This window comes from Mus caroli, chromosome 2 (genome assembly GCF_900094665.2).
Source record: "Mus caroli chromosome 2, CAROLI_EIJ_v1.1, whole genome shotgun sequence".
Taxonomy (NCBI): domain Eukaryota; kingdom Metazoa; phylum Chordata; class Mammalia; order Rodentia; family Muridae; genus Mus; species Mus caroli.
In genome coordinates this window covers 157,273,306-157,287,102 of record NC_034571.1, presented here as the reverse complement: position 1 = coordinate 157,287,102, position 13,797 = coordinate 157,273,306, and the positions used below count along the sequence as shown (strand labels likewise).

Below are 13,797 nucleotides of genomic sequence, written 5' to 3'. Positions count from 1 at the left end.
AGAAGAAGAAGAAGAAGAAGAAGAAGAAGAAGAAGAAGAAGAAGAAGAAGAAGAAGAAGAAGAAGAAGAAGAAGAAAAGAAAAATCAGAAAACACCAGCTTAGAAAGGAAAAGGTTTCTCTTAGTTCACTGTCTAGAAGATTCTAGTCCGTGGTGGCTGGGCACTATTGCGTTTTAGACATGTGATGATGTGATACATCGTGGACTGAGCTGGTGGTGGAGGAGACCTGCTCAAGTCATGGCTATGTCTAGTAATCAGGAAGAGACTGTTGTCCCACTGTGCCCTTGGAGGACATAACCCCAGTGACCTAAAAACCTTCCCTAGGCCAGGCCTCTTTCAGGTATTCACCACTTTCTAAATAGCACCAGGCTGAGGACTGAGCCTTTGGGGACATTCATGTTCTAATAACAGTTAATGTTGGTGGTCAGCTTACAGAATCTAGACTCACCTAGGAGACAGGTCTCTGAGCACATCTGTGAGGAAGCTTCTAGACCAGGTTAACTGAGGTGGGAAGACCCACTCTGAGTGTGGGTAATGCCATGCCATGGACTGGCATCCTGGACTGAATAAAAAGGAGAATTAGAGCTGAGTACCAGCGTTGTCTCCCTCTGGTTCCTGACTGCAGATACAATGTGACCATCCGTGTCACGGTGCTGCCACCATAACAGACTATTCCCTTGAACTGTGAGCAGAAGAAAACACTTCCTTAAAGTTGCTTTTGTTTGCTTTTCTTTCTTTTTTTTTTTTCCCCAGAAGCAATGAGGAAAATGACTAACATAATAAAGTCCAAAACAGAGGTGGTGGCACCAGGGATTGGGAGCAGGTCGCTGCCCTGATCTGGGAGGAGGGGAGAGACGTTTCTAGTGAGGAGAAGGAGCAGGGGAGCAGGGGGTGCTGTTGGGCTGGGGAGAGAAGAGGCTGGTTTTTAGCTTATGATTTCTTCCCTCAACCCCATTAAAACAAGAAGTCACAGCTAAGAGGGTGAGGACTCACAAACTGAGATGAGAAGATGCCCTGGAGCCTATGCGACTCTGCGTGCTGCCCCGGGCCACGTAGTACAGCGGCATTGTCCGCATTGTCCAGCTGTGGAGATGTAGTTTGCTCTGGCCCCATGCAGCGCTGGGCCCGGGTCTAAGGAGGGTTGAGATTTCTCCCAGCAGTAACTGGGGAGGAGAGAGGGTATCATAGTTAAAGGAAGTAAAGGAGGGATCTGCTGGGCGAGATGGGGAGTGAGGCCGTGGGGTGGGGCTGGGGAACGATGAACTGTACAAAAGTAGGTCAAAGGGATTAGGGAACTGGGAGGGGGCGTGTCCCTGTGTTCCACTTTCAGATGTCTTTAGAGGGGAACTAAAAAACTAGGGGGAGTTCACTCAGTAAATACTGAACAGTTTAAAGCTTGGAGCTAGGGAGATGGCTCATCGGGTAAAGCGAGGAACTAGGGTGGGATTGCTGGAACCCACATAAAAACTCAGTGTTACCACATCTGTAGTCCAGCAGGGGCGGGGGGGGGGTAGAGTGGAGAAGACAGGTGGATCCCGGGAGCTCATTGGCCAGCCATTGTAGTCCAAACAGCAAGACTCCGTTCAGTGAGAGATGCTATCCCAGAGAGGGTGGAAGGGGCAGGGCAAGATGGTTCTCCAGGGAAAGGACTTGCTGAGCAACCCTGACAGTTTGGCTTTGATACCTGGAAGACATGGTAGAAGGAAAGAACCAATCCTCTGACCTCACATGCACACACACTATGGCACATATCTTCCCTACCTACCACTAATAGTTAAGAAAGGCAGAGAGCAATACAGGAAGATACCAGGCATCAAACTCTGTCCCCCACAGACACTTACACACAAAGGTTCACTTAAGTATGACCATGGGCATGCACACACAATGGAAAACGTATGATTAACTGAGGTCCTTTTATGACCCCAGTACTGTACCAAGTGCTCCATATTTACTGTGTCCTAATGAACATCCATTGAGGCTGGCACTATTATTGTCCCATTGCATGGAGTCTCAAAAAGATTTAGAATATCATCTGGGGGTATATGCTGAGGTCCAGCCTGGACCAGGGTAAGCTGAGGAAGGCAGGAGAGATGTCAGCCATTGTGGGAGCAAAGATTGCTTACTCTTGGTAATTTTTCTCTTTCTTTAACTCTTTGATATTTTGTGCCCCCAAATCACTGGCTTCAGGCAATTAACTCCTGCTGATAGCAGCAAGGGATTACGAAGTTCAGTTATTTGAGCTCTTATCTCTCTGACTCAAGGGCCTCTTGCTGGTCAGGCCAGAGGCTCAACTCGGAATTCATTAACTCTCTGTGAGCCAGAGAAAAAAGATAAAGAAGAAAGTCGGGCATACACACAGACACACAGACACACTCACACATACTAACACATACAAATACACTTTGGTTGGGTCTGACCAACTGTTTCATCAATTCCCACACATGTTCATGCATACTATATGCATACACATATATCTACACACATATCCATGCACATACATATGGACAGAAACACACACATATATAAATTTGGTGGATGGGGCAGAGCCCCAAATTCCATACTTTATTTCTTCTCTCTGGCAATATTTTTTTAAGATTTATTTATTTATGTGAGTGCATTGTAGCTGTCTTCAGACACAGCAGAGGAGTGCAGAAGATCTCATTCCGGATGGCTGTGAGCCACCATGTGGTTGCTGGGGATTGAACTCAGGACCTCTGGAAGAGCAGTCAGTGCTCTTAACCACTGAGCCAGCTCTCCAGCTCCTCTCTGGCAATTTATACCTTCTAGACAAAAGTTCTTTTTTTAAAAAAAAATTATTTATTTTGTGCATGTGTATATATGTATAGAGACACTATAGCTTTCTCCAGACATGCCAGAAGAGGGCATTGGAGCCCATTACAGATGGTTGTGAACCACCAGGTGGTTGCTGGGAATTGAACTCAGGACCTCTGGAAGAGTAGTCAGTGCTCTTAACCACTGAGCCAACTCTCCAACCTGACAAAAGTTCTTTATAAAATTACCTCATAGATAAAATGTTACTCAAAAGGGAAGTCACAGAAGGATGTTGGTAGTAAGTTCAGAGCAACCAATGTTTCATTCTATAAGCTCATTATAAGTTCAAAGCAACAGTTTCACATACACCTGTGGTTTCATCCTTGGACCTGACTTAGAATGAGTGCTTTTCCTTGATGGCAAATCTGTCCCACACCTGCTTCTCTTCTTAGTGCAATTTATGAAGACTCATTATATTTCTTATTATGCAACCTCTACTGTGTATTCTACGAGGAGGGGGCATATTCTATTCTCGATTCTGACTTTATCATATCTTTCTGGCAAAACAACTAAAACCATCTCCTTAAACTTCCTAAAATTATTTGAATCCTGTTGGGAATTCTATAAAATCATTCATTCATGAAAGTTTATCTTCGGGGGCTGGAGAGATAGCTCAGCCGTTAAGAGCGCTGACTGCTCTTCTGAAGGTCATGAGTTCAAATCCCAGCAACCACATGATGGTTCACAACCATCCGTAATGAGATCTGATGCCCTCTTCTGGGATGTCTGAGTGATGTAAGTACAGCTACAGTGTACTTACATATAATAAATAAATAAATCTTTTTAAAAAAAGAAAGAAAGTTTATCTTCTTGTTGATCTGGAGGAAATTTGCCCAATAGAGTGAGCCTAAGCTATGTCATAGTAGCAGGAAAGACAGACACACAGACATACTCACACATACCAACGCATCAGCAGCGAGAAGCAATCCTGGGATGAAGTCTCTGAGGCTGGGTCTTTTCAGAGTGTACCCGTTACAGCCATGGGAAACAGCAGGCTATCCCCAGGAAACTCACTTGCTGGCTGTAGCCTTTCTTAGATGGTTTCTGACAGGTTTTATGTCAGCAGAGAGGTCTGTACTATCTACGTGTGTTGGGTTCATGCTATTGTGGCTCTCAGCTGAGTTACTCCACTGACTCAACCACAGCTGCAGGCAGGGGACCTGACCTCAGCTGCCCCGTGGTTGATCTGGGGTAGCATGGGAGATCGGGCTGGAAAACTTTTGTGCAGAGTGGAGTTGCCCATCTAAAAGAAGGAAGCACTGCTCAAACTTGAGTGACAGGACTCTGAGTCTGATCAAGCAACGTTCTTCAGAAGGAGGGGAAAAAGGGACAGAACCAAGTCTTTTGGCAACTTGAGCTCTCAATGTGTCTCTGGTCTCTGCAGCTTCCTGTCACCCTGTGAGTTAGATACTAGCCTTCCAGGAAGCTCCTGTACTGCTAAAGATAGCCTTCTCCACCAACTGAGCCACACCTCCAGCTCTGTCCGTGACTCTTCAGACAATGTTTTGGTTACATTCATGGACTGATTGATTTTCTGTCAGTACATGAGTGTGGGGGGATCAGAGGACAATTGGCAGGAATCAGTTCTCTTTTTACAGCAGGTGGGTCCGCAGAATTGAACTCAGTTCATTAGGCGCAGGGGCAAACGCCTTTAGCCTCTGAGTCATCTTGCTAGGATCATCATTGAGGTTTGTTTAAAGACTCATATAACTTAGAGGGAAAACCTCCTTAAGTCTCATATGCCTAAGAACCCACAGGCAGAGACCAAAGGAAAAAGAATGGCAAGTCCCATAGCGAATGGATGATCCTGGGAACAGTGGTACTGAGTATGGTTAGAACCAGGAAGGAGGAGCTGGAGATGCGAATGTTAAAGAGTCTCTCTCTCTCTCTCTCTCTCTCTCTCTCTCTCTCTCTCTCTATCTCTATCTCTCTCGGTGATGGAAGTGCAGGGTCAGCTCTTCAAAGTCACGGACAGAGCTGGGGTATCAGGAAGTGGTCCGGGTCATCCTCTGCTACCTAGTGACTTCTGAGACCAATAGAGCCTCAAAAGTCACTGACAAGGAACAAGACAACTGTCTCTAAGTGAGTGTTCTGTGACGGGGGAACGCTTTCTACCTTCCATGGGGACAATGGCATTCTCCACCTGGTGACTCTGTTACTCCCCGGGGCACATCATAGCTATTGCACGGTCAAGGCTGGATGCTGCCCACAAGGAGGAAGAATAGTATGCCAGCTGACTTCACACCTCAGCCTGAGGTTTCATGCCTTCGTGTCCACTGCTGAGAAGGAGGTACCCAGCTGGCTTTTGGTCTCTGTCACACATGAAACTGGGAAGTGAGTCATGAGGGTAAGGTTGGGGCGGCCATGTTACTACAGAAGCAGGGGGAAGGGTCACTGGCGGACAGCTAGCAAATCCCGCCAAGTCACTGCCCACAGAAGCCTAATTTCCAGTAGGCTCTGTTCTAAATGATGTTAAAAGTTGCTGAGTAAGTATCCTGGGGGCTCAGGGAAAGAGAGGTGCTGAGGTAACTGAGGAGGCAGAGGGAGCAAGGGGATGTTGTCTGAGAGGAGTGGCAGAGCGTCCCATGCTGCTAAGAAAAGGCCAGTGGACAGGGCCTGACATCCTCTTAATGGGGCGGGGAAGACACAGGCTAATCCCAGGGCAGGAGGCTCACTGAAGCCCATCATGAAGGGTGGTAGATTGTTCAGCCAGTTGTGTGGGATTGTGTCCTAATTGCACATGGCCTTGTAGAGTGGGAAGCTGGCTGAAGAGGGGAGGACTATGGGAAAGCCATCATTGGTGGTGAGGTGAGACTTTCTGGCGGTGTGGCTGGTGGTGTCCACCCACACTAATGTAAATAATCCCTCACCCATTGTGCTGGTTAGCTTTTGTCAACTTGACACAAGCTAGGGTCATCTGGAAAGAGGACACCTCAGTTGAGAAAATGCCTCCATTAAATTAGGTTTTTAAGCAAGTCTGTGGAGCCTTTTTCTTGATTGGTGATGGATGTGGGGAGGGCCCAGCCCACTATGGACAGCGCCACTCCTGGGTTGTCTAAGAAAGTGCTGGAGCAAGCTACCCGGAGCAAGCCAGTAAGGAGTGCTTTTTATTCGTCTCTGCTTCTTGGTTGTTGCCTTGACTTCCTGCCCTGATTTCCCTCAGCTGTAGACCGTGGAGGTGCAGGCCAAATCAACCCTTTCCTCCCCCAGGTTGCCTTTGGCTGTGATGTTTTAGCACAGCAATGGAAACGCAAACCCAGGCATCCATGTTCTGAAGGTGACATCGAGGCCCTCGCTGGCTCCCCAAGTTGGACTGACTGAATGGAATACTCTTTGGTTTGTCATTGGTGCCTTCGGGGGAGGGGAAATGGGGACACATCCGTTTAAACGTCCCTGCAAACACCCTGTTTCAAAATAAGCAGCAAACCAAGACATAAACAACCCACCACAAAGAGGATGCTCACAAGACTATGGAGGCCAGACAATAAGGGAAAGTAATGTGACTCTGATAGGGTCGTATGAGGCTCCCACAGAGCAGCAAAGAACCTGGGGTCCAGAATGGTGCTGCAGACAAGGGTGGCTACCCTATGTTCCAGCGTAAAGCTATGTTGGAACACGGCCATATGCTTTATCCTGGGTGGCTTTCGCTAAAACAAAGACAGAGACTGGCTGGAAGCAGGCAGTATGTGAACCTATTGGAAGTGTGACTGGCCCGCCCCTGCACAGGCCTTATTAGCACTGTGATTGTGGGAGGGTAACTTTGCTTCCTGGGCACCATCCTGCTCACCAGCTGATAAGAATCCGCTTCAATTCTAAGACGTTTGCAGGAGTCAGTGTAACCGTGTCTGTAAAACGGCTTCAAAGACAGTAAAAGGTAGCCATTATTTCCGTCTCTCTGCTGAGCGGCCGAGTCACTACAGAATGGATAACAAAATGTCTGTCTTCTGGCATTGTCCTAAGGATCTGCTAAGAGAAATGATTAAAAAAAACAAAATTTGGAATTAAACAGGGAGATAGCGTCTTGCTGTATAGTCACCGGTTGTATAGTTAGTTGGTCCCATAAGACCCCTAGTCTTTTCTTCTGCAACTGGGGATCGCATACTAGCCCTCCCTACCAGCCTGCTGTGAGCTTGAAGGGAGATGGCAGGAGTGAGTCCTTGGCGCTGTGCCCGGCCTTGTTAGATCCGCAGGTGCGGTGACGAACGCCACCTCCCACGGATCCCTACCAACAGCACAGCTGAGCTGTACCCCTCTGCCTCTGCTCAGCGCCCACGGTCAGCCCTGGGTGCCGGTATAATTAGCTCCATCTCCGTAGTGAGCAGCCGCGGCTGCTCATAGCCTCTGACACGACTGTCACCTCCCACTCAGTTCCCTAAATCAGCTATTCCCATCGTTGAGTCGGATCAGGTGAGCATCACCAGAGGACAGCTTGCTCCTTACAACAATGGGTCTCAAGGACCCAGAGCGCGCCCCCTCCCCGCCCCTCCAACCTCCTTCACCCGGAGGCTGTGTACAGAAATAAAAGAGAAAAAAAAGTTTGGGTGGGGAGCAGCCTCTAGTGTCTGCTGGGAAATCACGTTCCTTCAGACCCAATAGCCTGCAGAAGAATGGTAGTCTGTCTCTTTAAGAGGCCTCCGCGGAGGGGAGGGGCCGGCCGGCGTCGCTCCAGCCCGCGCCCTCAGTTAGGCCCGCCTCCCCTTTAGTGACAGACAAACAATCCAGTGAAAGCGAGACTTTTCATCTTGACAGCAAAGCGGAGCAATAGAAGCCCGGACCGCCCTTCGCGGGGTGGGGCTTCAGGAGGGCGGGGCAGACGGGGCCAGTGGAGCGGCGGCGGGACGCGGGCGCGGAGCTGGGCCTCGGCGGGTGCCGGGTGAGTGAGGGACGCTCGGGGCTCGAGGCAGAGAGACAGAGTGTTAAGGGTTGGGAGCCGGGGACCGAGGTTGGGGTTGAGGCGGAGGGCAGCGTCTGCCGGACCTCCAAGCTTGGGCACGGTGCCGATCCGGTAATCCCCCTGCCGTCGGTACCGGCCCTCTTTCCTTCTCCACTGCCCGGCTTCGGTCCAGGCCGCTCTCTTTCGCTTCTTCCCGCAGCATTGCAATGCCCGGGGTGCTCCGGTGCTGGTCTCCACCCTCCCCTTTTTCCGGGCCCTGCAGATCTGGTCCTTCACCGCCCTCCCTAGGCTTAGGCTGCTCCCGGCCTGGTTCTGTTCCTTCTCCATCCCTCGCTCTGGCCACCCTCAGAGTCCGCCCCTACGTCTAGTCTAGTAAACTTTTTTTCATCTTCCCAGTCTTCCCTCCGAAGGCTTCCGGGGTCCCGAGTTCAGACCCTGGTGCGGTACTCTGAACATTCTGGTGTTCCTACACATCAGTAGCTTTGCAACAGTTTGAAAGTGTTGATTGACGTCTGCCTGTCCCAGCAGGTAGGAATGCTCCGAGGAAGAAGACCTTACCTGATGTTGCTCCATGCACCTACAGCGTCTCAGCAGGCCAGACACTATAGATGTTTACTAAATGAATGAACGAAGGGCTAGGGTTTGCCTAGAGGAAGGGGATGCAGCCGCAGCCCCTGACATCCCATCTGTTGTGGGTGGAAGCCACCTTTTGGAATGCTTTCTGTGTGCCGGGCACTAGGCCAACCTGGGCTCTCCAAAAGAGAAATAATGCAAGTCACATTTGTTAATTAAACTTTTCTAACAGTCACATCTCAGGAATGTAAAATACGTAAGTGGAATAATTTACTCATGCTTTAGTTAATACATTTCAGATTATAATTAGCAATTCACATAACCAGTGTAAAATCGCGTTAATGGAGTTGTTGACTGTTTGTGTGTGCTAACTTCTTGAGCTCTGGTGTGCCTCACTCTTGGGACAGCACTTCTTGCTTCTCAGAAGAAGCACGGCAACCATTTGTCAAGTGGTCGGTCAGTAACCACACTGCTAGGGTGGCTGCCTTGGCTGTGAAGTGCTCAGTAGTGTGCAAATGTGAGGGCGTTTAGTTCGAGTTGTGGTCTTTTGAGGAGACTATCATTATTTGCGTTTACAGATTAAAAATAGCAAAGATCCTAAAAGAGTTTACCTGCCCAGATTCATTCTACCGTTTGGAGCAAAAGAGACAGGGCTGGTTCAAGAAGGGGTGTTTCTCTGTGTAGCCCTGGCTGTCCTGGAACTCTCTCTGTAGACCAAGCTGGCCTCTGATTAAGGGCATGTTCTACCATGCCCAGCTTGTCTGTTGCTCTTGAATCTTGTTATTCTTTTTATGTTTGATGCTGCTTCTAAGAGGTGCCAAGAAAGTTTGGGGTGCAGGGTACGAAGACTAGACTTCTTTAAAAAACGATGATACCAGTATTTAGCATACTCTGACACGCTCTGTGCCTAGGTCATATCTTCCTAGGTGGCTCATGAGCAAACATAGGTAAGAAATACCTGCCCTGGGTTTGGAGGTATGCACCGGTAGCCGGAGCACTGTAAAGGCTAGCTAGGGCAGAAGGATCCCCTGAATACAGGAGTTCAAAACCAGCCTGGGCAGTGGAGTGAGACTCCAGCTCAAAAAGAAAAACCCACCAGGCAAGTCCTCCTCTGACCAGGTCACCGGCGATTCCTTGGCTCACCCGCATTAATGCAGCCTGGTCCCAGGGTTGGAGCAGAAAACCTGTGGCCTGTAAGAGCTCAGAGATGCTGGGGATACTGGGACTGGAATTGCCAGCAGGGCAAGTTAATTCTCAGTCGCTCCACAAGGGAGTTTTCTCCATGAGGTCAGTACTTGGCCCCTTGAGGTGACTGGACAGTGAAGTGACAGCCTACATCTTCAGGATGCCCAGGGTGGTCTCGGAAAGACAAAGATCGTGTTTCATAAGAGGACGAGCATACGCGCAAGAAAGCGCATGGTGGGAGAGGAGTGTCAGAAGTTGCCAAGCGGCATCTTGGCCCAGCTGCATGAAGAAGTATCTGTCTCCCCTGCCCCCCACCCACCCGAAACCAAGCTTGAACTTCTATGGTGGGTAGCGCTTCTTAGCTTGCTGGGTCCCTGTGTGCGAGCTGCATGGTGTATTTACCTGGCTGCTTAAGGCTCTTGAATTCCTCACCCCTCTGGGAGTGCTCACTGAATTGGAGCGGCTCGGCTCTGACCTATTGGCTGAGTAACCATTATGTATGTCATTGTGCTGGGCTGCTACGGAGCCAGAGCAGGGTCTCCTGGGCAGAGCAACAACAGCATTTTTCTGTGGGGTTTCCTCCCCCACGGCCTGAGGGCTCCTCAGTGCTGGCCTGTGTGGTTGCAGTGTTTCTGTTCACATGGTTAGAATCCTTCTTACTCTGTGCTAGGTATTGTATGCAGGGCCTTGCAGGCATTATCCCATTTCATGGTCACAGGGCTTTTACAGGGAGCAGTTGGTTCTCATCCTTGGCTTGACTATAATAAGGAGGTTATCAGAACTGGGATCCAAATGCAGGTCTCCAGGATGCAAGCCCCTAACCACTTACTCAATGCTACTGCTGTGTGACAGGGTCAAGGCTGATAAACAGCCCATTCCCTGCCTCCACAGCCAGTGCGGAGACGCTTGTGCTTGCAGTAGGGCTGTGTGGCAGGAGAGGACTGATCCAGAAGTGGAGGCTGGGCCTTTTTTGCTGTCCCTAACTGGTGTCCCGGCCTGGCCTTGCCAATTCCTCTGGACCTCAGTTCCCTTCTTTATGAAATGAAAGGCTTGGCCTCATTCTTAGAGAACAATGCTGTGTTTTTATGGCCTCTATTGAAAGAGTTGGGCCCGTAGCCTGGAGTTTGAGGGACAGCCCAGGCCACTCTTAGCCTACTGCGCCCCACCCTATCCAGGCTCCTCCTCCTCCTTGTGTGACCATCCTGATCTGTTGGTGAGAAAGATTTAAAATGTTAATTTATTTTTATTGTGTGTGTGTGTGTGTGGATGTTCTGCTTGCCTGCAGGTTTGTATGTGTGCCATATGCGTGCCTGTGGAAGCCAGAAGAGGGCGTCGGATCCCCGGAACTGAAGTTACAGACTGTTGTTAGCGGCCATGTGGGTGCTGGGAATTGAACCAAAGTCCGCTCTCAACCACTGAGGCATCCATCCAGGCCAAAGAGGCAGTTTCTTAGAGTTCATTCTGTCTTTTCCTGTTCCCTCTTAAATCTGACCCTTTGTGACTCAATTGTATCATTGTAGTCAGGGATGTGCAAGTTCTTGGACGTGGATAGAATAGTCACTGATGGCTCATGACTTTAAGCACAGTCAGGCCGGAGGGCGTTTTGGATGGAATTCTGTAGACACAGCTTTGTGCTGCAAACTAAGGGCCAGTAGGTAGGGACTAGGTAGACCGTTCAGAGCTCTGTGCTCAGGCCATTTCTCTTCCTGGACCAGGGTCTCCAGCTCAGCCTCCAGGCAAATCATTTGGGGAGGCTTCAGCAGCCCAGATAGTTACGGGGGAGCTGGAGCATGAGTGGTTCTCAACCTCGCTAATGCTGTGACCCTTTAATACAGCTCTTCATGTTGCCGTGGCTCCCAACCATATGAGTATTTTCATATTTATAACTAATGTTGCTACTTTATGAATCATAATGGAAGTGTTTCATATGCAGGGTGGTCTTAGGTGACCTCAGTGAAAGGATCATTCAAGACCCTCAAAGGACTCATGACCCACAGGTTGAGAACCACTGATCTAGTGCCTTCTTCTTGACCCCATGGTGCATGTGAACCACCCTGGGTAGGATGTGAAGGCTGGTCCTGATCCAGAGGATGTGGGCTGGAGGGCCGCTTCCCATTAGTACTGATTCCTAAGGGGTACCCTGCGTGTCCAGGTACCAGGCAAGAGGCTTCAGAGACAAGGTTGTAAAAGCTGGAGGCTCACGCTCATCAAAAGGTGCCCATCAAGGCCTGGCATGTGCTGGCATCACTAGTGCCTGATGACTGAGGACGAGGAAGCCAGAAGGGAGGGCTTGTCTGAGCACGTACTAGTTGGCCCTTTGGATGGGGCGTTGGAGCTAGTGGACAGCGAAGGTGCAGAGTCAGCGTGGTTTTCACGGGGGGGGGGGGGGGGGGGGGGGGGGGGGGGGGGGGCAGGTGAGCGGTATGTGGCATCCGCAGGGATAAGAGTAGACACCATGGGGCTGGCCCAGGTTTAGATATCCCGATAAGACCATTAATGTAGTGTCCTCTAAGGACTTGAGTTCCACAAGGGATGCGTTCCTTAACGCATACTTTGTCTCTGCAGTGGCTCTCAGCCATACTTGGGCGAGGCCTGTGTTCTGAAGCCAGTACCGAGGAGACCTTTCGGCTCCCGAGGCTCTTGTCCTCACCTTCTATCCTGTGGCATTTCCTGTCCTGCACCTTTTCGACACCTCAGGGCCTCACACCAGCTCAGGGAGGGTGAACTGAGGGAAACTGAGTCATTCTTCCAACGAAGAGATCACAGGGGAAGCCTCCACTGAGATTGTGATCTTGATTTAAAAGAGGGTGTGACCTCCACTCACCTCCGCTGTGAGGCAGCACTCTGTCACAGGAAGCATAAACCACTCGCCAGGCCTCCCCCACTGCGTGGCAAGCAGAGGAGAAGGGAAGGCACCCAGGGACACTACGAGCTGGGGGCAGGTGGGGCTGGGAACCTTGTGGCCTCCTCTGTCCCCTGTACCTCCTGGAAAGGATTGTCTTTCCCCTTCCAAAGCTGGGCTCCAGTTCTGCTGGCAAGTTCAGCCTGAAGCTTCCCTGCTGGGGGGATGGACAGAACTCCACGGGGCCTTTCCTGATGGCGCACCCCTTCCAGAAGCCGCTTGGAGACCGTTCCACTGGATAGCATCCATTGCCACCCATCCCGCTTCTCCGGCTATTCAGTTGGAGGACAGCATTAATACTGTCCTTGCATGGCTCTTGAATCTGTGTGGGCCTCCTTCTGTTTGCCTCATCGCCTTTGTATTTGTGGTGCCTTCAAGGCGGCTGCAGGGGACTAGGGCCTTGCTCAGTCCCAAAGGCTTGCCTAGCATCCCTGAGGTAGTGAATAAAGAAAGTGGGGGTGGGGTGGGGTGGGGTGGGGTGGGATGGAGTGGGGTAGGATGGTGGTGGTGGAGGAGGAGGAAGAAGAGGAGTAGGAGGAGGAAGAGAAGGGTCATTGGTGTTGGAAGGGGCTGTGGACTGAGAGTGGAACTCCAGTGCACTTACACTGGACGATTGCTATTGAACTGAGTGCAGCACTCTGAGTGGTGGAGCTGGTGGCTATTTATAGCCCTGAGCATTTTGCAATGTTATTGAATTGCTTCGACCTAATTTCCCACTTCCTTTCTAAGATGAAAATGGAGAGTAAGCACACGCATGCTAAAGGGCTTCCCTCCGAGGGGATCCTTCATTCCCGAGTGTTCCCTGTCTGGGAAGCCCTGTTACATCTCCTCCCTCCTTGGTTTCCAGGGGAGGGAGGAGAGATTGTTTCCCCTGACTAGATTCTCCGGGAAGGCTTGCTCTAAGCTACTCCTGACAACAGAATTGTGTGGGGACACTGTGTTGCAAGGCTTCCGGACCTGGTGGGAGCAGTTCCTGCCTCCCGCCTGTTGGAAGCCAGCTCTGCTCTGTAGGAGTGGAAGAAGCCAGAACCATGGGGCTTCAGTGTGCAGGTCCTTCTCTGCAGGAGGATGTGGTGAGGGTGTTTGTGATTCCATAACTATACTAGACCTACGACAGAATGTGGGAACGGGGTATGCATGCGAAAGAAAGAGGTGAGGTCCAAACTGGTCTTTGACGCTTGAGTAGGGACTTTCTGACAGCTGGTAATAGGGACTTGGCAAAGCTGCAGGAGAAGTGAGGAAGCTTGGCCTCAAACAGCCAGAAAGGGGCTGCCTCAACTGGCCCGAACACACTCGAGGGAGTGTGGGTGGCCTTCTGTAGACTGTGGAGGGCCATTTATTTCCTTCCTTCCTTCCTTTCTTTCTTTCTTTCTTTCTTTCTTTCTTTCTTTCTTTCTTTCTTTCTTTCTTT

The 13,797-nt window shown here is 50.3% G+C and overlaps 1 protein-coding gene across 3 annotated transcripts in view; it reads left to right on the top strand.

Moving 5' to 3' along the window:
* Positions 1–7,649: 7,649 nt before the first annotated feature.
* The window catches only part of Elmo2 (engulfment and cell motility 2), a 41,233-nt gene continuing 35,085 nt past the window's right edge, over positions 7,650–13,797 (top strand). The window contains exon 1 of one of the 3 annotated variants that reach the window (XM_021186127.1): positions 7,650–7,705. Coding sequence is in view for 2 of the 3 variants with exons in the window: in XM_021186133.2 (XP_021041792.2) it covers positions 13,141–13,459 (319 nt within the window). In the remaining variant the exon portion in view is untranslated. Of the gene's footprint in view, positions 7,706–13,074; positions 13,460–13,515; positions 13,539–13,797 lie in introns of those variants that run through there. The other 2 variants (XM_021186133.2, XM_029474016.1) reach the window with 2 other exon arrangements.